Source organism: Panthera tigris, chromosome D1, assembly GCF_018350195.1.
Source record: "Panthera tigris isolate Pti1 chromosome D1, P.tigris_Pti1_mat1.1, whole genome shotgun sequence".
Lineage (NCBI taxonomy): Eukaryota > Metazoa > Chordata > Mammalia > Carnivora > Felidae > Panthera > Panthera tigris.
Genome location: NC_056669.1, coordinates 4,211,610 through 4,235,249, shown reverse-complemented (window position 1 = coordinate 4,235,249; position 23,640 = coordinate 4,211,610). Strand labels below are relative to the sequence as shown.

At 46.3% G+C, this 23,640-nt stretch overlaps 1 protein-coding gene across 1 annotated transcript; it reads right to left on the bottom strand.

The window, feature by feature from the left end:
• Nucleotides 1–752: 752 nt before the first annotated feature.
• On the bottom strand, nucleotides 753–23,617 carry AASDHPPT (aminoadipate-semialdehyde dehydrogenase-phosphopantetheinyl transferase). Its single transcript, XM_042957481.1, has 6 exons — nucleotides 23,371–23,617; nucleotides 20,798–21,023; nucleotides 8,484–8,605; nucleotides 7,692–7,853; nucleotides 4,298–4,369; nucleotides 753–2,671 (listed from the first exon to the last, which is right to left on the bottom strand). Exons 1-6 carry the CDS (start codon nucleotides 23,551–23,553, stop codon nucleotides 2,507–2,509), a joined length of 930 nt encoding a protein of 309 aa, XP_042813415.1. The 5' UTR covers nucleotides 23,554–23,617; the 3' UTR covers nucleotides 753–2,506.
• Between the last annotated feature and the right edge of the window lie 23 nt (nucleotides 23,618–23,640).

Below are 23,640 nucleotides of genomic sequence, written 5' to 3'. Positions count from 1 at the left end.
TACATCTTCCATGTCCCTTACGCTAGCATATGCTACAAAACAAGAGGCAGAGGAAATGGGAAACCAGGGAGTCTAAAAGAAGGAGAGGCAAGGGATGCCCTGGGGGGGTGGGGGGGGACAGTAAGAGGAGATTCCAGGAATGCAGCTGGGCAACAGCCACAGAAGGCACAAAGTCCAGACCGGACAAAACAGACTGCTCCAGACACGGTTTCTCCCAGAAAATGGATGAAATGGACAGTATGGATATGTGTGAACATGCATCTCGTAGAGTTTCAGGCGGCATTAGCAAAAAGTGCATACAACCCTATGCAAACAAAGTCAATCGTCAAGGAAAGAAAACTGCCATCTAGGGCAAGAACAGCCATCGATCCCTGGGCACAGCTTTACATATTAATAAAATGTAAAGGTTCTAAATCAGTCAACAGTGTAAGCACTGAATCACATGATTATACTGGGAAGAGGGGGCAGGAAGGGGATATATAATGGACTGGAAACAGAACAAGCTTTTGAAACTAGAAATTAAAAGAATGCCCATGATTGCAAAATCAAGTAAAACAGAAGCACGTTATTCAAAGATATGGTAATAGATAACAAAAAGAGCTTGCTCTGGGGGATAGGAAATGGAAGAATGAGGTCAAGGGGTGGTATTTCTCACTCAGAAAAACGAGCCTATAGATTCTTTAGACTCTGTAAACCATGTGTAACTTTAAGAAACAGAAAAACAAAACATGAAATCTAGCGCAGTGCCTGGCTCATAAAAATTCACTGACGTTATTTGCTTTATTATCATGACAAGACAGATGACAGGTTTTCATATCACTATTACATTCATGCTAAGGGACAACAAGGTTTCCTATTTGATATGTTACTTGATCTTTTAAAAACACATTATTTGCTCTGCTTGGAGTATTCGGGCATGCTTCATAAAATAAAAAATTACAAAACATTCCAGTTGTGTTTTTTACTAAGCAAATTATCTAATTTTATGCAATTTACACACAATTATTAATTTTAGTAACAAAAACAATAGAATTCTTTCACTTCTTGATATCCCACAATAACAAGACTTAAAGTCCCCAAGACATGCACTACAGCTGTGTAACAGATTCTGTCATCGACATGATGGTCTTGGCATATTCTAGATTTTGTTCCCACTTTAAGTGCTAATTCACTGAATTAAAACAGGCAAAGATTATGAACAACTGGTTCAGAAGGAAGGAATAAACACAGCTAATAACAACAATAATGTATCAATCTCATTTGTAATAAAATACAAATTTAAAAACAAGACACCATTTCTCACTTATATTGGCAAAGATCAAATGAAAAAAACAGAGAGTTTGTCCAGCTGACCAGGGAGAACGAGGGGGGGGGGGGCGCGGAGGGGTGGTCTCACATGTGACATTAGCTGGAAGTGGAAACCACACGGCCTTTTCTTCTCAAAGTTCTAGAACTGTTTAAGCCTTGTGAACCACTTCCAGAAATGCTCTTAAGGACGAGAAGCATGTTCCTCAACATGTGGTCACAAGGACACTCACTACACCAGTGTTCATAGTAAACAGCGCACATGGACACAACGTCCAGCACGGGAAGGGGTGCACATGATGCAAACCAGACGTTCCCTGTGATGGCAGGTGGCCGGGCGCCTTCGATGCCACGTCCCCACCTTCGCCGGGCTCCCTACCGCAGGTCTACTCCCCACAGAGGCCATTAACATCAGGGGTCCGATCTGAGTCAAGAGAAGCTGGGGGGAAACATTGTGGGGTCTGTTGGGAAGTTCTCTTCACGGATGACAATGAGACCGAGAGGAGAAATGGCCTTCCCTGCTTTTTAGACCCAATCCTATGAAGATGTGAGGCTCACGTTACGGGAGCAGCTCTCTCCATGAGGGACAGGAGCCCCAGGCAGAACCGATAACCCGAGGCTGAGGTTACAGGCACCTTGGAACCGTGTGCCAATTCAGATGACAAATGCCCCGGGGTTACTTGGATATTGTTACCTCTGGTCACGACTTCAGCGCCAGTTAAGCCACAGATGCAGACTAATGAACAGGAGATATACAGTTAAGCCAATAAAAAAATTACAAAACACTATGTTTCCATGAAAAAAAAAAAGTGGATTAATAGGGATTCATTTGCCAAGAAAAGGGTCTGGAAAGAAACTTCAGGTTTTAGGAATCACTATCTCTGAAGCATAAAAATTTACATATTCCCTTTCTCCATATTCGATTTTCTACTTTGTTCTACAATGAGCACCTATCACTGTAAGATTCTGCTCCTTTTTCTACTCCTTTTGTCAATCCAGTACGATTTGGGAAAGGAGGTAAACGTGTGTTCTAGGGAATTAGCTTGAACTGAGAACCTGGTGTTTTTAATAGGAAAAGTGGTTTGCTTTTATAAAAACGGGTTTTTGAAATAAAATTGGATACTATCAGGCATTTATTGTTTTAGTGAATACAGAAGATTACAAACAGTTTTCATTTTCCTTTGTTACTTGGGGAATCATATCATGATTTTGTACCATTCCGTATTGGAATTTCTTCTGTGAAACAAAAACAGTCCCAAAACGAAGGATCTTCAGGGGTCATAGGAACAGCAGATGATATTAAATCATTAAAAGTGAGGACACTAAACTGCCTTGGAGTTGGTTTAGAATCATCTTGAGCTGGAACCTAAAAGGGAAAAAAAGAGATTACCCCACTGTTTTACTGCATGTGAATCTTATGATCAATTTCATAATTAGGGAAATGGGAAATAAGACCAAATTATTCATGTCAGTAATATTGAACTGCAACACAGCAGGATTTCTAGGTAACTTCAATTACTCCTTATGTTACTGTTGTCAGTATAACAAGTTAAAAGAACCTAATTCTTGAACCTTCTTGGTGCCTAACCTGTGGTATGTGTTTAAAATGTAGATTTCTAAGCCACACATCCAAAAATTCTCATAGAGGAGTTAAAAGGATCCCAAAAGATGAGTTAAAAGTATCCCCAAAATATGTAACTTTTCATAAGCAGGTAGGTTTTTCTGATAGAGAACCACAATGCAAACTTGTGAGGAACACTCTAAGGGACAGATGTGACAAAATTCCCATGACCACACAAGAGACGCAACACTTCTACAGGAAATGATTCCCTCAACACTAACCTGAAACTACATCTTATATTCTCAGATACAGCCCTTGTTCGCAACTCAGCCCAGGGTGGACCTTCTTCAACATTGGTGCCACCTCTCACAACAGGTTAAATGGCGGACGCGGGCCTGGAAGCCAGCCGCCAGGTCAGGGGCCTGTCAGGCTCCCTGCAGTGCCACAACAAGGAGGCAGCACGTGTCCACAACTGACACAAGTATAAAGCTCTATACAAACAAGAGAGTTGCAGAGTGTAAAGCTGAGACTAAATCACACGAGGACAAGTAATCAAGGCCAGAATATCTTCAGATAAGAGGGGTCAATTTTAACATACTGTCCCCTTGTAATTAAAGTATCTAAGAAGACTTTTAATCCTTTGATAAATTTATCAAGAGTACTGTCTGTGCATCGAGCTATTTTCCAGCAGTAACGACACATATCTACCGATCACGCTAGTGTCTCACGTGGATTCCTGAGAAAGAAGGACACGCATATAGCTCCAATTATTACAACATGACCAGGATTCCTTACAAATATATTCCCGCAGAATCACAACTGTGTACATGGACGCTGAGGGCCCTTGACCTGAAGGGTGTTTTGGTTTGTTTCACTTTCTTCACTCAACAACTCAGCACAGAAGAAAGAACAGACTGTGGCAGGAAGAACAGAGACCAGTGTCCCATAGCAGCGTGACACAGGGCCTCACACGTGTTTGGCCCTGTCACTTTGGGAATCATTTGGGGGATTACTACAGAAGGTGGAGGGGTTCCATCCGACAGATAATGCCATCACGCAACACCCTCCACTGAACCTTTACATTCAACCCAGCTCCAGTTCATGGGGAAGAAACCACTGGTAAGATGCCTGGGACAGTGATTATCTTGAATTTCTACCAACATATAAGACTAGGACAATACTGGAGACATTTTTTCTTTGTAATATTCACGAATGTGAAAAAATAGATAACATGCTTTATAAAAATTACTGTGAAATTCCAGGATCTTAAAGATTTGATCATGTAAAACTCTTCTCAATCTATGATCTTAAAAAACAAACACACAACTCTAACAGGATATAAACCCAATGACTGCTTCTATTCAATAAAGAACACATTCAACAAGGATTCATGCTTTTTAGAAAGAAGTAAGAGAAATCTTAAAATCTCACCCCCTGACGTCTAGATCCGTCCGGTTTTCTCAGAGCGACTGCCACAAAATGGTGCTCATCTATCTTGCTTTCCTGAAAAATAAAAGGTAGTGGATAACATATTACTGAAAGTGCAAACTCAGATACACTTTGGTTTCCATTTTTAAATCTCAGTGTCCCTGTCTCTCTACACACACGACACACATATATTCCCTTGCCTCCCTTGAACCATTTAAGAAGTCACACAGATCGTGGCCCCTGACTTGTAAATACTTCAATATGTATTTGCTAATAGGGATATTCTCTTATACAACCACACTAGCTAATAGCTTCAGTAAACTGACATTTAAAGAATACTTAAATTGACTACCTATAATCCAATTTTTGTGAATTAATCCAGTAATGTCCTCACAGCATTTCCCCCTTCCAAAACCAGAGCTCATCCAGGATCAACTACTGCTTCCAGCTGTCATGTCTTGATAACAAGATGGATTATTGTATCTAGAAGCACATCTGGGTCCTCAGCAGCCCTCACAGGTGACGTTTGAAGTATATATGTAAAAAATCAGACTGCAACACTGGTTTATAAGCATTCAGGTAACTAAATAGTACAGCCCCTGGAAACTCAGTGGAAATTCATAGCTAAGACTTAACAAACACACTGTTTACTGTTTTCTGTTTTCCCCTATGTCTGAAGCAACAGGGAAGGGGGTTTAGAATAGATATCGAGGCAGTTACCTCAATTCCCAACTACTAAAAACCATAGAGGCACTGGGTGGTTCATCGGTTAAGCATCTGACTCTTGATCTAGGCTCATGTCATGATCTCATGGTTCATGGGATTGAACCCTGCCCGTGTCAGGCTCTGCGTTGGCAGCACGGAGACTGCTTGGGACTCTCTCTCTTCCCCTCCCATACTCTCTCGCAAAATAAATAAACTTAAAAAAAGGAAAATTAAAACCTCCAAAACTATTAAAATTTTCAAAGAAAAGACACCTAAGACATCCCTTCATAAGGTATCATTTGAAATGGAAACTATAATCAGAAATAGTATCTTCTTCATATCTTCATACCAAATGAGCGGAAAAGAAAAAAAGAAATCCAGTAAGGACAGGTATGTTAAAAGAAGAAAAAATATAACCAGCTAAATGTCCGAAGATTTAACTAAAAACAAGCCCACGATATCCATTTTATGAACAAAATTACGCTTGTTGATATATGGTCTTCCACTGCTCACACCGAATATGCTGACGGCATGAGCATCGTAAATGCAGACAGGTTTCAGCTGTCACTACTTTGGGACAATCTCTCAGATCATGGGCTCTGTGGTGTCCGTACCTGAGGGGAACATCAGAGGGAACTGTGGGCCGTCCACTAGAATGCCAGGATGCCCCGCTCATCACTCACATTATCTCATCATCAGCCACAATTCAGTGAGACTGATTTCACCATAAAGCTTCGTCCTCTCTACTCAGACCTCATCAGCAACAGGTAAATACGGCATCTGACGCGGCAGATACAACTCACTGAACCCACATGAGAACAGAAGCCCTGTGTGGTGAGCTCTGCACTAAATCCTTCTTGCCAAGAACAGTGCACGAGTAAGAATCAGGTGAAAAAGGAAATGAAACTAGCAACTTACTACTGACACGAGTTCATTCAATGCTACTGAACTGAAGACTGAAGTTTAACTTCCAAGACTTTCTAAATTTTCAAGATTTTCTTAACTTTATAAATTTTATCCATAAAATTATTGTAAATACCAGAATTTCCCTATAATCTCTGACAAAACAAAAGGGAGCAAGAATATTTTATCCTGACCCTCCTCTGCAGGACACCGAGCTCACACCCAGGGTCCCTGACCCCCCCCACAGGGCACCACGCTCATACCCGGGGTCCCTGATGCCCCCCTGTAGGGCACCGTGCTCACACCCAAGGTCCCTGACGCCCCCCTGCAGGGCACCGTGCTCACACCCGGGGTCCCTGATGCCCCCCTGCAGGGCACCAAGCTCACACCCAGGGTCCCTGACCCCCCCTGCAGGGCACCACGCTCACATCCGGGGTCCCTGATGCCCCCCTGTAGGGCACCGCACTCACACCCGGGGTCCCTGACGCCCCCCTGCAGGGCACCGTGCTCACACCCGGGGTCCCTGATGCCCCCCTGCAGGGCACCAAGCTCACACCCAGGGTCCCTGACCCCCCCCACAGGGCACCACGCTCATACCCGGGGTCCCTGATGCCCCCCTGTAGGGCACCGTGCTCACACCCAAGGTCCCTGACGCCCCCCTGCAGGGCACCGTGCTCACACCCGGGGTCCCTGATGCCCCCCTGCAGGGCACCAAGCTCACACCCAGGGTCCCTGACCCCCCCCACAGGGCACCACGCTCACATCCGGGGTCCCTGATGCCCCCCTGTAGGGCACCGCACTCACACCCGGGGTCCCTGACGCCCCCCTGCAGGGCACCGTGCTCACACCCGGGGTCCCTGATGCCCCCCTGCAGGGCACCAAGCTCACACCCAGGGTCCCTGACCCCCCCTGCAGGGCACCACGCTCACATCCGGGGTCCCTGATGCCCCCCTGTAGGGCACCACGCTCACACCCAAGGTCCCTGACGCCCCCCTGCAGGGCACCGTGCTCACACCCGGGGTCCCTGATGCCCCCCTGCAGGGCACCACGCTCACATCCGGGGTCCCTGATGCCCCCCTGTAGGGCACCGCACTCACACCCGGGGTCCCTGACGCCCCCCTGCAGGGCACCGTGCTCACACCCGGGGTCCCTGATGCCCCCCTGCAGGGCACCAAGCTCACACCCAGGGTCCCTGACCCCCCCTGCAGGGCACCACGCTCACATCCGGGGTCCCTGATGCCCCCCTGTAGGGCACCACGCTCACACCCGGGGTCCCTGACGCCCCCCTGCAGGGCACCGTGCTCACACCCGGGGTCCCTGATGCCCCCCTGCAGGGCACCAAGCTCACACCCAGGGTCCCTGACCCCCCCTGCAGGGCACCACGCTCACATCCGGGGTCCCTGATGCCCCCCTGTAGGGCACCGCACTCACACCCGGGGTCCCTGACCCTCCTCTGCAGGACACCAAGCTCACACCCAGGGTCCCTGACCCCCCCCCCCGCCCCCCACAGGGCACCACGCTCACACCTGGGGTCCCTGACCACCCCCGGCAGGGCACCGCGCTCACACCTGGGGTCCCTGACCTCCCCTGCAGGACACCGAGCTCACACCTGGGGTCCCTGACCTCCCCTGCAGGACACTGCGCTCACAACCAGGGTCCCTGACCCACCCCTGCAGGGCACCAACAATGCTTCCTGTCATGCCCACTTTCATCGAGTAGCCTCCCCTAATTAATCTCACAGACATGCACAAAATAAAGAAATTCTTACAGCAAGTGATAAGTTTTTTACCTCAAATGCCCATTCTTTTTCTTCTTCCCCATCTAGGAACAAACGTGTTTCTTTATAAACTTGGCCTATATCAAGATTTAATGGGGATATATCAAATTCAAGCCGTTGCAATTCAAATCCTAGGCCAACACCAAGGGCTTTTATGAAGCTTTCTTTCAGGGCCTAAAATACAGAACAATTTTCTCTTAGCAGAGCATTTAGCGGGTAAAATCTCCATCAACTCTACAGGCCCCACACATCTGGACTGTTAGCTCTATGCTACATGATGACTCCAAGTTGTCATCATTACTTTTACCCCTGCACTAGCACAGACACAAACCAGACATGGGATCACACGGTCAATCATCTGATCCCCTGGGCCTCTGCTCTGGGTGTAGCAGCACCTCCCTCACAGCCCTGTCGTGATCATTAAAATTAACCAACTCACGAAGGGCATGTTTTCTGGCATATAGTGAATATTACAGTAGTGTTTGCTAAATAAGGCCTCGTGTGTACGAGTTCCTTTGAAAAAGAAAACATTAAACATTGTGAGAAATGTCTTGTTTGAGCTTTAAGAGCAAGTACCTTCTAACTGACCACTGAATATACACTTCATTTTCTTAACTGTCATTAAGATTTAATTATGCCTCAAAAAAAAAAAAAAAAAAAAATCACAAAGTTCCCAACAATCACCCATTTATTTTAAACACTGTAGGAACTCCCCTAGTAACCAAAGGACTTTGATGCCGATTTTTAGTAAAGACAATGAGTCATCGTGGGCTTTTAACTCTCAAAATTAGAAAGAAATTATACCCAATTCCTATAAAACATATCCAGTTGAGTCCATTCATCGTTAAAGCTTCTGATGGTTTCCCATTCTTTGTTGGTAAACTTTCTTTTCATAATATGAAAGAATTCTGGAATTGAACCACGACCTGTCAATTGAAGAAATACACAATTAAAAATAGACAGTGACAAGCAGGGGTTAGCCCAGGAACACAAGGGTAGTTATAGAAATAGTGAAATTCTGTGATTAAATAACAATGGGAAAAAAACAACACACAGTTGTATTGATAGATGCCTTCCGAAAATCTGATACAATTTACCAGCCAAATGTGGTATAAATTCTAAATAACATGGAGGAAAAGAACTAGATGTGGTCAAGTATCAGAAATCTACAACAAACACTCTTAAAAAAGAGGTATATTCCTCTGGGGTTTACATTTTTTACTTTGCTATAGGACAGGAAAAAAAAGCAATTCCTTTACTGTAAGTTTTTGAGAACTGCTAGAAAGCTGAGGGTTTATTTTTTTAATTTTTTTTAATGTTTATTTATTTTTGAGAGAGAGAGATACAGAGACAGAGACAGAGCATGAGAGGTGGAGGGGCAGAAAGAGAAGGAGACACAGAATCCGAAGCAGACTCCAGGCTCTGAGCGGTCAGCGCAGAGCCTGACTTGGGGCTCGAACTTATGGAGCGAGAGATCGTGACCTGAGGTGAAGTCAGACCTTTAACTGACCGAGCCACCCAGGTGCCCCGAGGGTTTGTTTTTAAAGTTTTATTTTGGGAGAAAGAAAGCCCAAGAGGAGACGGGCAGAGAGGTAGAGAGAGGGAAAGAGAATCCCAACCAAAGCAGGCTCTGTGCTGTCAGCACAGAGCCTGACGCGGGGCTGGATCTCACACCTGGGAGATCATGTTCTGAGCTGAAATCAAGAGTCGGACGTTCAACAGACGGAGCCATCCAGGCACTCCTGTTCTTGGTTTTTTCTAAGTGACCACTTTGGAAAACTACTTTACACTTCTTTCCTTCACAGGAATGGTTTCCGAACATGTTTTCTCATTTGACTTTTCCAAATGAAAACAGATGCTAATTTCTGCCTTTTCAGGGATGCCACTGTGAAATAAGCTTTTTTTCAAAAAAATTGAGATACACCCCTAGACCCTCTGTTCCACAGACAATAAAATATCACAGAGCATTCTGAACATAAATAATAAATAATTCAAGGAATCTGATTCTCAGAATTGAGAGCTGAGACACAAATTAAAAATACAAGATGTGTCTCCCATATTTTTCCAAAACAGAACTATGTGCTTATCTATCGTTACCACTAGACAGGATGTTTCTGTATTTGTTTATTGATTCTGCAAATATGTCAACTGTAAATACTACACAAATGTGTACAGAACTAATGGTCACACATGGGTCAGTCATGGTGCCTGGCCTCCCACATGGCCAGCCTGGAGAGCCCATCAGAGCCTGGCCCTGGGCAGAAGGCCCACAAACGTTCACCACATGGATAAACGAAATGAACCATCATTTGGTCCATTACTGCCCCATGCCCTGCTGTCCCGTGTCCTTAGTTCACGACTATAGTCCCTCGAGGAGCATGGCCTCCTCTTCGTGGCCGTGCCCTTGCAGACTGTGTTAACTCCGACTCACAGTTCTAGAACACCCAGCTCTAAAATCCGACATTCCCACTAGCTACAAGTCCTCCAGTGACGGCCACCAGCACACGCTCTGTGGGTGTTAGACGCCTGTCTGGAGACCACAGGTTGAATCCCCGTGCTTCACGCGTTATTGGCATTGCACCGCTAACTTCACTCTAGAAACTCCCCAGTACTGCACACCGGAATGCTATGGACTGCGTCTCCACAGGGAGCTTACAGCAGGTCCTACAGCAACCAAGTATCGTTCCCATAGTGATCTCAAGGGTAAAAGTATCAAAAATCAGTTCCTCCACAGAACTGTTCACGATCCCCCACCATTCCCACTTCAGCAGACTTAAGAGTGTCCTCCTTAGCCAGGAGATACTTCTGATGATCCTGTGGGGAGTGATGTGGTCCTTTACAGATCAAGACAAAGACTCTCATTTACTTTCAAGTTCAACAGACTCATTTAATCCAACTATCTTCTCCTTGGCACTCTGTTCTCGAGAAAAATACATTTCAATAGTTTACAAGTTCAATTAGTGTTCACTGTTTGTGTTGTTCACATTGCTAAAATACTGTTACTTCCTAAAAGCAGCCCAGCAGACCTATCAAGTCATTTCACGTAACAGCACTGAAATATTAGCTGATCTTGGGGTCCCAGGGGAGGGGGATCCCTCTGATGGTCCCGTGCTTCACTCTCCCAACACCTCCCTCAAGGCCCTTACTAAACACAGTCTCCTTAGAAAGCAAGCAGCACTAGCACATGGCGTGGCTTGAGATATGACACTCGAAAGTGACAATAAATCTGGAGAATTTAAACACGGGGAGCACTGTATCTAGGTAAATCATCAACTGCTTCCTCTTGAACACGTTCTGGCACAGTGCAAACACTAACAGTGGGGAAAACAGCTACCTTGATTTGGAGACTACACTGTATATTTTGAGAACTGTAGCTTTAATGGAACACTGCCCCAAATGCCATAGTTAAAAATATATGCCTATTGTCATCTATAATGTCATTTTGTTTGTTGGTTTCTTCATAACCTTCAAAAAACCCTCTAATTTTTTAACTGAATAAGATGGGGCAATCAAGACAAAAAAGATTAAATATGCATGCTAATAAAAAACGAACTGATAAAGCCCTCTAATTTTTTAACTACATAATATGGGGCAATCAAGAGAAAAAATATGCATGCTAATAAAAAGAAAACGATGAACATAAAAAGCAATCTAGCACAATCACTGAAAGCAATCACAAACTGATTATGCACAGCTAAAAAAGTACCCAATATGAGGGCGTTTTCATATACTTTTGAGAGCATCTTATCCATTCCACAAAGTAAGAGATGTGACAGCAAGAAAAGAGGATTTTCTAATTATTTGGCCAAAGCACAAGAGCACCACAGTGTGGCACTATGGTGGAAATACACAGTGGGTGAGTCCTCTGCCAGGTAGTTTACCTAGGAAATTGGAATTCGGGGCGGGGGAGGAAATCAGTAGGAAATACCAGAACAGTACATTTGTCCCTCAAACGATCTGAAGGCAGCATAATTATCAAACATATAATCTGGCAAACCACCTAATAATACCATCACGTATTCATGTTTCCTGAGTCAGATTTAATCATCCCACCACATGCTGAAGGGGATAGGTAAGGAAGATGAAGTGACTGAAAAACAAAACCACTAACCACCTTTACGGAAACCAGATTACCCCTCTTGTTGCTTAGCCTTTAGGAAAAGCAGTGTTAGGTACTAAGCTTCATAACGATCAACTAATCGAGACCACAGACCAACTGGTAGGTTGACTAAACATTCAGTGATAACCCACAACAAAGAGTTCACACAAACACCTCAAGCTGATATTGCCAACCTACAAAAAGAAATCCCACTAGTAGCAGAACCTCAAAGCCCACCTACGTCAATCTGTCCCCCAATGTCACCAATGTGTTCACCATCCTTAAAAGGGATCTGTTACTTTAGGGAGGGGTTGAGCCCTGTCCATCTGTGTGCTTTGAAATAGTGAAATTTAGCTTTTAATCAAAAGTCCAATTAGAAATTCTAGTAGTGCCATTTTTTGGATTACATATATTCTTGCTTCCACAGGAGCGGGGGACGGACAGACTTCTATTCTAGACTTTGAGCCAGTATGTGCACAATGATGATGGACTTGTGTGGGAATTTACCGAGGCACAAACCCAGAATAAAGCAACAATGTATGAGGTCCTCAGGTGCCTTTCACAAATCCTGACAAAGGAGCTCTGTTAGAGCAGGAGGGCACAGAGTGAGATGCGGGCACCTGGGCTGGACACCCCCACTCAGGCAGTCCTGAACCCCAGCAGCTCGTAGTGCCTATATAAATGCCCTTATCAACACATGTGGCAAGAAACAGGCCTGGAGAGCAAGACCGGGACTCAGGGGCTGCAAATGTGTAATCTTTCAGGAAGAGGGCAGGACCCCCTGAAGGCAGGTAGAGGGGCCTGAGGGTGGGGGAGGCCCCAGGACCAGGAAACAGAGCAGGAGACACGGACTATTCTCAGGCCTCGAAATCATACAAAGTTTGCCCTGTTGGCTTTTCAACCTGCTTGGGACCCAAGGCCTCCCTTTCCCAGTTTTCCCTCTTTAAATGGGAAAGTCTACCCTGCGCCTATTCCCCCAAGGTGTTACAGAAGCGGATGGTTTCTTTGCTAGCTTAACAGGTTCACAGGAGAGAGAGGAATTCTGTCCCGCCATGGAACATACCCAGCCTCACCTGTACCTGAGTTAGATCATCCACATGATGAGACGTCGAAGCTTTGGAGCTGATGATATTCGGAAGAGATGCCGGAGTCAGAGTGAATGCTGGGACAAGCTAAGGCTCGGAGAGGCTGGGACGGGATGAATTTATTTTGTACGTGGGGAAGAGATACATTTATGGGGGAAGGTGGAGGATGGACCGTACTGGGTTGAACAGCATCTCCCAAAATTCATGGCCACGCAGAACCTCAGGTGTAGCCTGCAGATGGAATCACATTAGGATGAGGTCACAGTGGATTAGGACAGGCCCTGTATCCAGTGACGGAGAAACACTGAGGCACAGAGAGAATCTAGGAAGATGCAGGTGGTACCGAGGTGGCCAAGCTAGACGCCAAGGGCGGCCAAGGGTGGCCAGGAAACCAGGAAGAGGCAACGAGGGGTCCTCCCTAGAGCGTCAGAGGAGCGCGGCCCTGTCGACTCTGACGGGTGGCCTTGAGGACATCACAGCCCTCTGGGGTCTAACACAGGAGTGCGTAGTGGCCGCTCTGGAGCCCCGGAAACCAGGCCACAGGCACACGACGCACGTCACGTGTGCAGACGCACCCACACTCCAGACAGCTTCAGCGCCCGCGAGTCAGACGCTCACGTCCGGGCACCGTCGCCTCTGTGCCGACAGTCCTTTCAACCTCGGTAGTTCCAAAGCTTCCAACAAAGCAGAGCGGGGGAGATTACGGAACACACGTGTAAAGGGCCCCAAGTACTCAGTGCCTCACAAATGGGGGCGCTGGTGTCGTGCACACTGTTACTGCTCTTCTGCGAGGCGCGGCACTGCATCCCCTGCGCATTCACCATGTCGGCGCAGTTTTCCTGTCGCTACTTCAGCAGTTCGTACGTTAACAGTGTTAACCTCTGTCCGTCGTATGTGCCACAAATGTATTTCCTGGTTTCTGACAGAAGATTTACTATGAAACCGATCACGTCTGCGGACTTGGTTTCTTCTGACCTTTCTAGCTTCACAGGCATCCTGCCTCCACAAGTCTGAGAGAGTACACAATTCCACTGTGTTCTAGCAATCGTCATGAAAACCTAACTCCAACTTTGTTCTCTAGTGTAACACAAGGATCTAAGGGCTTTCTCATGACTTCCATCGTTAAAAAAAGGGACGGGTTACGGACTTCGTCACTGCTGGATCTGTAAACTATACCAAGTACAGGGATCCCCAAACATTAATACGACTGACATTCACCTGAGAAACCAGCTGTGCTCTCAGAGATTCTGGTCCAGTAGGTCTGGGGGGGTTTCAAGGAATCTGCATTTTGAGGAGCAGCCTGGCTGATTTTAGTATCCTGACCACCATTTTAAAACCATCACTGTACAGACGTCTGAGTGGCTCAGTCAGTTAAGCGTCCGACTTCAGCTCAGGCTATGATCTCTCGGTCCACGAGCTCGAGGCCCACATTAGCTCTGTGCTGATAGCTCAAAGCCTGGAGTCTGCTTCAGATTCTGTGCCTCCCTCTCTCTCTCAAAAATAAATAGTAAATAAAACATAAAAAAAAAACAAAAAAAAACCCACACCACTCTATGCATATAACCACCACCACCTCAGAGCTAACCTTTGTTAAGTACGCAATCATTCCAGGCATTGTCCATGTCTAGGCCTTCAACTATCCAGCTTTGGTGATAGAACTGTTTAGCCATTAGGATATAAATCATCATATACACACAAATTCTAGAAGAATTAAAGATTTAAACGTAAAAATAAAATTGTAATTTTATTTTTTAAGTTTATTTAGAGACAGATAGCATGAGTGGTAGACGGGAAGAGAGAGAGAGAGAGAGAGAGAGAGAGAGCAAGAGCAAATCAAGCAGGCTCCATGCTGTCAGCACAGAGCCTGACCCGGGGCTCAAACCCACAAACCCTGAGATCATGACCTCAGCCAAAACCAAGAGTCTGACACCCAACTGACTTAGCCACCCAAATGCCCCTAAAACTGCAATTTTAGAACAAAATCTAGTGGACTCCACCCTATGGGCAGAGAATATCTTATATCAATTTAATTATTTTTTCCAAATAAGACAGAATTCAGAATTTATCAATCAAAAGATAATTCATATGGCCAAAAATATAACTAAATTTAAAAGGTAAATAATAATACAATGGGCAAAATACAACAAATTTGGTCAATAAACTATTAATATCCACAATATATAAAGAAGTTTTATACAATGATTAGAAAGTACTGATAAGCAGTTTATACAAATCATAAATTCGAGTAGTCAATAAGCTATTGCTCTAGTGATGAGAATAATGCACCATGTAATCAATAATCTTTGCCCACTGAACTATTATTTTGTGTAGACACCAGGCTCTCACTGTTAACTGTCAGTTTTCTATTCTTGTGTTTACAATGCTTAACAAACTCGTAGGAAATGGTAAAGCCATTCCCCTCTCGCTGTATTTTTCATACTCTTAGACATGAATTCCTCCATGAAAACCTTAAGTTCATTTAACCCCATTCTGCAGAATGCTTCACATACTTTGCACCTGTAAAACCTTAAACAGGAATCAGTACAATCTAGTACAGACAGGCCACATATTACAGACTACGTAGGTGGGCTTTGCATCCTGGGTACAAATCCATGTTCTACTTTTTTTTTTTTTTTTTTAATGTTTATTTTTGAAAGAGAGACAGAGCATGAACAGGGGAGGGGCAGAAAGAGAGGGAGACAAAGAATCTGAAACAGACTCCAGGCTCTGAGCTGTCAGCAAAGAGCCCTACACAGGGCCTGAACTCACGAACTGCGAGATCATGACCTGAGCCGTAGTTGGACGCTGAACAGACTGAGCCACCCAGGCGCCCCTCCATGATCTACTTTTTAGCTGTCACCTAGGGCCGGGGTCTTACTCTAGTCTCTAAAATAAAAATAGCACTTGGTCCTAGGCATCAAAAGACGAAGTAAGATAACACATCCAAGGCTCTAACACACATAGAAGCATCAGCACAGAGGAAGGTGCCCCACAGCCAACCCCACCCTGTAACTGGGAAGGGGATATTCCCTGCTGGGAAGACCTGGTTTTCCAGGGACGAGGTCAGAGTACAGAAGGAAGTGTGACTTATTTCAGCTACCTGCTTCCATGTGTCCAGGCCGAAAGAAGACAAACGAGATCAGTAAGCACCCCTGCAGAACGCGGGTCCAGGAGAGCGGGAGCCCGGACGCGGGAAAGACTGTGAAAGTAACCTCGGGAGCAAGCAGGTGAGACCTGGATGGGAGCGGAGTGGAGGCAAAGGAGGGCGAGGAAGACGACTCAACAGGAGGAAATGCGTGTAACCACAACTCACTGACCAGGACAGTTTCTCTTGTAACGTTTTCCACCACGGATGTGTTCTCACTTTCTCATTTGTAATGAACACATTTAGCCAAGCCTAGGACTCCTCTCATTTGCACATGTGATAAATATTTACGGAGCACCTGCAAGGTGGCTGCACCCTCGGCTAAGTACGGGGTGCGCTGGAGCAAAGCCGCAAGAAGCCACAATCCCCAACCTCATCTAATGAGGAAGGACAGACGACAGTCCAGGAGTTAGGCTGTCAGGACAAATGTGAAGGGCCACACAGAGGAAAAGAAGGCCAGTCGGTGGTCAGAAAAGTCTCTTCGAAGGAGGAACTGGCTGGTGCCGTGGCTCAGTCGGTTGAGCATTTGACTTCGGCTCAGGTCATGATCTCACGGTTCAGGGGTTCAAGCCCTGCATCGGGCTCCGTGCTGACAACTCAGAGTCTGAAGCCTGCTTTGGATTCTGTGTCTCACTCTCTCTCTCTCTCCCCCTGCCCTGTTCGTTCTCAGTCTCCCTCTTTCAAAAATAAATACACATTAAAAAAAAAACTGAAGGAGTAACTGACTACCTCTCACACTCCAGGTCTCAGGTACTCAGGAAAAGAGAGGACAGGAAGAAAAGATCAGCGTTTCTGCAAGGACGCAGAGCAGTTTGCTACTCGAAGCAATGAAAGACAAGGACAGCAGCTAGAAGAAGAGAGAGGTACCAACAAGAAGGACACAGGGTTGTGAGAAGGGGACTGGATTTTATTAAGAACCAAACCAAGAGTTTTGAGAAAACTGCTGTAGGTATTTTTAAAGACCACTGCACTCGGTACAGAGAACTGTACCAACAGCACAAAAGCAGGAAGCAGTCAGGAAGCTATTACAGCTGCATGGGGAACAGTAAGGTGGAAGGACACAGGAAGACCAGACCACCCTCCTACCTCATAGTCCCACCGTGCACTTTATACTCACTGTGCTCAATTTACGTAGCAGCTGTTCTAGACAGCAGTGCCTTAAGTCATTTCTAAGCTATTAAATTAGTACCAAATCTCAAAACATCGAGTCATTTTGTCCTGCCAATTACTATCCAGCAAAGTTTATAATACAAATGGGAACCTGAAAATGTAAAATCATGGGAAAAACTTATTTTGGTCTTTTCCCAAATCTAAATAATAATTTTGATACTGTGTCTGTCTTGTTTTGTAAAGGTGGGAACACAACTAAAAAACTCATAGAACTGTATTTTCTTTTATACTCATTAACCACAAAAGGCTTTGATGCTAGATAAAAATTAGAAAATGAAGGAAAAACCAATTTCCCAATCCGGGGCGGCAAATTATCACGAGGACCTACAGAACACCTGTCCCCAGGAGTTAGAAATGTGCTGCACTGGCGCATTACCCATCCTGGGGTCCCCAGCACTTTACAAGCCCTCCTGTCTGGACATTAACTAAACGATTATTTCCTGAGGGCCAGCCCTGCACCAGCTCTTCTCTCCAAGAAGCAGAGAACACAGCAGCAGCTGCCACATCCCCCTCCAGCTGTGGGCATCTGGCTAGAAGACCCCCCCCCCCCGCTCCAAGGCTGCCTGGGTCCGGCAGTTACTCCCTAGTGCCCTACCAGCGGCGACGGGAGCCCTGGGAGAGGGAGGGACTTTTAGCCAGCAGAAATGGCTAACAAGTTCCTACATGATGCCTCCCTGCAGACAGGAACAGAAGACAAAATGGAATGGAGTTTTTCCATACACCAAGGATGCCCCAACGGCTGACTCCGACCTGGAAGACAATCTGGTAACAATGTCCGCCACAAAGTTACGCTTCTGCTGCCGGCCTGGGTTGTGCCCTCCATCACTCAGCAACCTTGGGGAACGTGCCTTGCTCGGCTTTCACTTATTCTGATAAGCAGAGCAATTCAAATGAGTCCCCATTGCAGTAGAAAAGTCTACTTCCCTCTCTCACTGAGTGATAAACTGTCCATTCACACTTGAGAACCAGCGCTGTGACCGGAAAACCGCTCTTCCCCTGTTAGGAGATATGTCAAGAGCTTTTTGGCAATGAAGCAAAGAAGAGTTAAGGTCTGGACACTGTGATTAGCCAAATAAGATCAATAAAAAAAGGTGTATGTGTATGGTGGGGAAGGTGTCCTAATAAAATATAATAGGAAACTGAATTTTCAGTTTTTGCTCATGTAACTTTTTAAATATTAAAAGTTTTAATTAGTGAAGGTGCCTGGGTGGCTCAGTTGGTTAAGTGCCTGACTTCAGCTCAGGTCACGATCTCACAGTTTGTGAGTTCGAGCCCCATGTCGGGCTCTGTGCTGACAGCTCAGAGCCTGGAGCCTGCTTCTGATTCTGTGTCTCCCTCTCTCTCTGCCCCTCCCCCACTCATGCTCTGTCTCTCTCTGTCTCAAAAAAAAAATAAAAACATTTTTTAAAAAATTTTAATTAGTAGTTCCTTATTTATCCAGTATTGACCACCAGCCAATATTGTCCCCAGGAAGCTAACTGGTAGTAAAATCTATCTCACAGGCAAAGTTGCAAGGCGGCCGTGAGCCCCAGTGGCCAGCCATTCTTGTGTCATTGTGCACACTGCATTCGAAGGACCAGTGGCCTCTCAAATAATTTCTGACTTTTGGAATAAGGACAAAAGGAAGCTATGAAAGCACATGGGCTCATTCCCATGCTTGCCACATCTCCTTTTTAGCAGTGGCTTTTCCGAACAAGCTCTCTGTGACGCTCCTGCAAACCAGATGCTGTCCTGGGAAAAACACACACGTGCATATTCACACAAAACGTGGTGAACAATTTTAGGACATTAAGAAAAAAAATGCCTTGGGATGCCTGGGTGGCTCGGTGGGTTAAGCGTCGACTTCAGCTCAGGTCATGATCTCGTGGTGCGTGAGTTTGAGACCCACGCTGGGCTCAGAGCCTGCAGACTGCTTCAGATTCCGTGTCTCCCTCTCTGTCGGCCCCTCCCCACTCGTGTTCTCTCTCTCTCAAAAATAAATAAACGTTAAAAAGAAAATGTTTTTGTAATGCCTTGATGTTTATCCAGGAATTTTTAGCCCAAGAATCTCCATTGTCACTAGTAGAGCCTCCTTTGCAAATCTGAGAACAGCGTGGGCGAGGAAAAAAGCAGGTGGTGGCAACGAGAGGTAAAGGAACACCCCGACAGCAACTGTGAGCAGTGAGACTCACAGCCACACTCTGAAGGCCTCCGGCCAAGACACAGAGTACTTCTTCATGCACCTGGCAAAGAGCGAGCTAACGATGTTATGACCTGAACTAGGCAGGTGCTAAGAGATATGACAGCAGCCAGCCTTGGACATAGCTCACAGTTCCTGCTCTCATGTGGCTCTAAGGACCAAGAGAAAGACCATCAATTACCCTGACAAATAATTATAAACGGAGATATGTAGTGGAATGAAGGAAATATATTTTAGGAGGGCTCACGACAAAAGAACCGACCTATGACTTTGGCTCACAGAGGTGTCCCTAGTAAGGCTGAGGTGACAGCTAACCGGTAAAGAAGTCATCCCTGCAGAGATGGGGGCAGGGGATAAAGCTAACACAACTCTTCCAGAGTAAGGGCAACAGAAGGAAAGACTGTGGTGGAGATAGTGTGGAGATGAGGAAATTATACCATGAAATTAGGAAAATGTTTTTCTCTTATTAACACCTTTCTTCTTAGCCTGTTACTTACCTTCTCATAAAAATAGTGTATCGATGCTGGGGTGGTTGGAACAATTCAAATGGACAATATAAATAAGGCACTTAATAAAACGTGCCGGCTTATAGTAAGTGCTCACTAAATGTTACAGGTGATGAAAACTACAGAGCAGTTAAGAGAACCTGTGCTCTAGTAAAACTGCCTGAATACTCAACCCCACAGTCAATATAAGCAGTTCCTACGGTCACCAATTACCAATACCTAACGCAAAATATAAGCAACTTAAATATTTTAATAATGGCTTGCTCTTAATTTTCGCTCATGTAAAATGTGCTGCAAAGAGCTGTAATTAAAATATTCCAGAAATACAGGTCATCTCCACTATAGGACTATAGTATACTTCACCAAGGAGATGTTTTTGTTTGTTTTTTTTCGTTTTTTTCTTTTTTTTAAGCAAAACAAGTTACTCATAAATTCTGGAAAATACCTGAATGAAACGAAGTTCTTACAATATAATTACTATGTTTTCTAACTAGAATGCCATTCGAAACGGACTGTTCATGGAGTTCATTTTGGTTTAACATTATTTAAATAATACAAAAAGCTACTGAAAAACCATTCTTTACAAAAGTTAACAATCTTCGAAAACAGTTTGAAATGTATTCTTATTTAACAAACTAGGGTATAATCCAAGAAGGAAACCTTTGTTATTTTCATTTTGCCTCTAGGCAAAGCATTACACGCGTGCTCAATTCAGAGAAACTTTCCTTTCCACAGACGTTTGCTGATATTCACAGAAAAAGGGAAATATACCCTTTTCAGATACATGTTCTCTCAGCTACAGCACCTTTGACTACTGAGCACATTTTTCCTAAACTTAAAGATCTGTAATACACCTCCTGGCCTGAGTCTTCGGACAGATAAGAACTGAGAACACAAGACTGGTAACTTGTGCACTGCAAAAATGCAACATTACCTGGAAAACTAGTCTTCATTACATCAATTCCAACTTGTAGCTCAGGTTCAGCAGCGAGCACAGCATAGTCCCCTTGATGAGAGATGTTAAAGTTGAAATTGGGGTAAGGATTCAAGGAGTCTTTCGCAAGAACTGGTTTTCCCTTTGCAGTTCTCTGCAAACGAATATTATTCCAAGGGATATTCAATTTCTCTGCAACTAATTTCCTCATCATCAGACGACCGGCCTGTTAAGTAAGCAAAACACATAGTATGTATTGATGTGTACTAAAGATTCAAGTACGTTGCCTGTAACAAAGTCCATTTTTGTAGTTTCTAAAATATATTCATTTTTAAGTGTTTAAAAGTACGGAAGTACTAAACATACTGCGTTAAGATTTCAGCAATGCTTAAGAAGCTCGAAGAAAAGGTCAAAGTCTCTCCTGTCAACAAGTAACCAATGTTAAGATTCGGCACCCTTCTGGTCTTTTCACGACGTGTCTAAATAAATATGTGTTCATTTAGCTATGCTTTTGCTATCTATCTCATATATGAGATCCTACTCTAAGCGGGCCTGCACCATCCATAAGCTTTATAACGTGCAAGTGCTGGGAATTATTTCATGTCTGTACACATGGGTCTGGTCTGTACCCTTTTAACTGTAGCATAGTACTTCATACTCTCAAGGTCCTCCTCTTGATGGACTACTCCCCTATTACCAGACATTTAGGCTGGCTCTAGTTTAGCTATTATAAACAATCTCCCAAGGAACCACCCTGTTGTTCCTACATCTTTCTGCCTATGTCCAAGTACATGCAGACCCTATAGACACATTACTCAGCTTCAATAATTAGCAAGTCAGGGACACCTGGGTGGCTCAGTAGGTTATGTGCCTGACTCTTGATTTCAGTTCAGGTCATCATCTCAAGATTGGTGAGATCAAGCCCCATGGTGGGCTCTGTGCTGACAGCATGGGAGTCTACCTCTCCCTATCTCTGCCCCTCCCCCATTCTCTGTCTCTGTCTCTCTCTCTCTGTCTCTCTCTCAACACACACACACAATTAGCAATGCATGACTTACTTCACATATACCTCATACCTCTCCCAGTGTCCCACGTCTTTAATTAGTAAATTACTAAAACCACACAAAAATACCCAAAGATATGAAGTAACAAAATATATGATATTTTATAAAATACCTTTCAAGTATTTTCCCCTTCCATTCTAACAATGATTTTTAAAACTCACAATGCTCTGCATTACGGTTTCTTACAAATTATAAAAAAAGTTTTAAAAAAATTCACCAATATGCCTTCCAAACATTATCAATTAGCCCACCTTATAAAGGAAAAGGCGTTTCCATACAGAGGCATTTTCAAGAACTGGCGGTCTTTGAAATGATGGTAACTACAAGCTATTTCAAAATGCTGTCTACAGAAGAGATAATTTCCAAATGCAATTTTCCATATGTTGCTTAAAAATATATCACTAAAATAAGTAATTCCGTTTAAACCATCGTTCCCCAAGGTATAGAGTCAGTACGGGGGTATGCCTAAGACGGCCCCTCCCCGCGGCCCGGGCCTTCTCTTTTCGGTCCAGGAACCCTCCCCAGTACTCGGCCCTCCTCCTCGCCGCCCAAGACCCCTCCTGGGGCTCAGTCCCCCCTCTTCGCGGGCCAGGAACCCTCCTCGGGACTGGGCCCACCCACATCCCCGCGGCCCAGGTCCCCTCCCTGGGGCTCAGCCCATCCCTCCCCGCGACCCAGGTTCCCTCCCCGGGCTCAGCTCCCCGTCTCCGCGGCCCAGGACTCCTCCTCGGGACTCGCCCCCACTCCCCGCGGCCCGGGCCCCTTCCCCGCGATCCAGGAACTCTCCCCGGAGCCCAAGTCCCCTTCCCTGGGGCTCGACCCACCCCTCCCCGCAGCCCAGGCCTCCTCCCCGGGACTCGGCCTCCCCTCCCCGTGGCACTCGGCCCTCCTCCTGGCGGCCCAGGACCCCTACCCGGGACCCTGGGCCCCCTCCCCAGGGCTCGACCCACCCCTCCCCACGGCCCGGGCCCCCTCCCCGCGGTCCAGGAACCCTCCCTGCAGCCCAGGTCCCCTCGCCAGGACTCGGCCCATCCCCCTCCCCGCAGCCCAGGCCCCCTCCCTCAGGCCCAGGACCCCTTCTCGGGACTCGCCCCCCTGCCCGCGTCCTGGGCGCACTCTCCGAGGCCTCGAGGCTGGCCTAGGCCTCCCCCAGCTGGGCGGCGTGCAGAGCTAAACAAAGTGGGGCCATCAGGGATTCCGAGGGCCTACCGCGCGCAGACTTTCTCAGGATGTGGAGACTGGAGCATCGCACCGGCAGGTGCACGACCCGCGCGGAGGTAAGATGAAGATCTGACAACCCCGGACGTGCATGATGCAGACCCCTCGCCGTGGGGCGGGCGGCGGCGTCGCCCCCAGCATCACCGCCCCCGCGGCCGCGCAGCCCCCACGGGGTAGGAGCTGTCCTCGCCGAGGCCCGGCCGCCCGGCCCGCACGTATAGGCCGGCCCGAGGCCCACGACCCCCGGCGGCGGCTGCCCTGGCCCTTCCACCCCCCCCAAACCTGTAGTACCATGGCTGCTTTGGCGTCCCGGGCGAAGACGAACTGGCCGATGCGTTCCTTCTCCTCGGGCTGGATCGACCGCACCGCCAGCAGCCACTCGGCGCGGCTCGGCAGCCAGGTGCCGCACGAAAAGGCCCAACGCACGCCCTCCATCGCAGGCACCGAAGAGCAACGCCGCGCGGGCGAGCCCATGCACGGAGAAAGGACCCCGCAACCGCCCCGGGCCCAGGTGGCGTGGACGCAGGCGTGGCCCCACCCCCTTCGCACCGGCGTCAGGAG

Excerpts from the sequence above, each read along its gene's own strand:
- AASDHPPT (XM_042957481.1), bottom strand. The coding sequence starts at position 23,553 with ATGGGCTCGCCCGCGCGGCGTTGCTCTTCGGTGCCTGCGATGGAGGGC. Across the intron at positions 7,854-8,483 it reads ATATGTTTTATAGGAATTGG|GCCCTGAAAGAAAGCTTCAT; the intron begins GTATAATTTCTT and ends TCTGTATTTTAG. Across the intron at positions 4,370-7,691 it reads AAAAAGAATGGGCATTTGAG|GAAAGCAAGATAGATGAGCA; the intron begins GTAAAAAACTTA and ends TTTATTTTTCAG.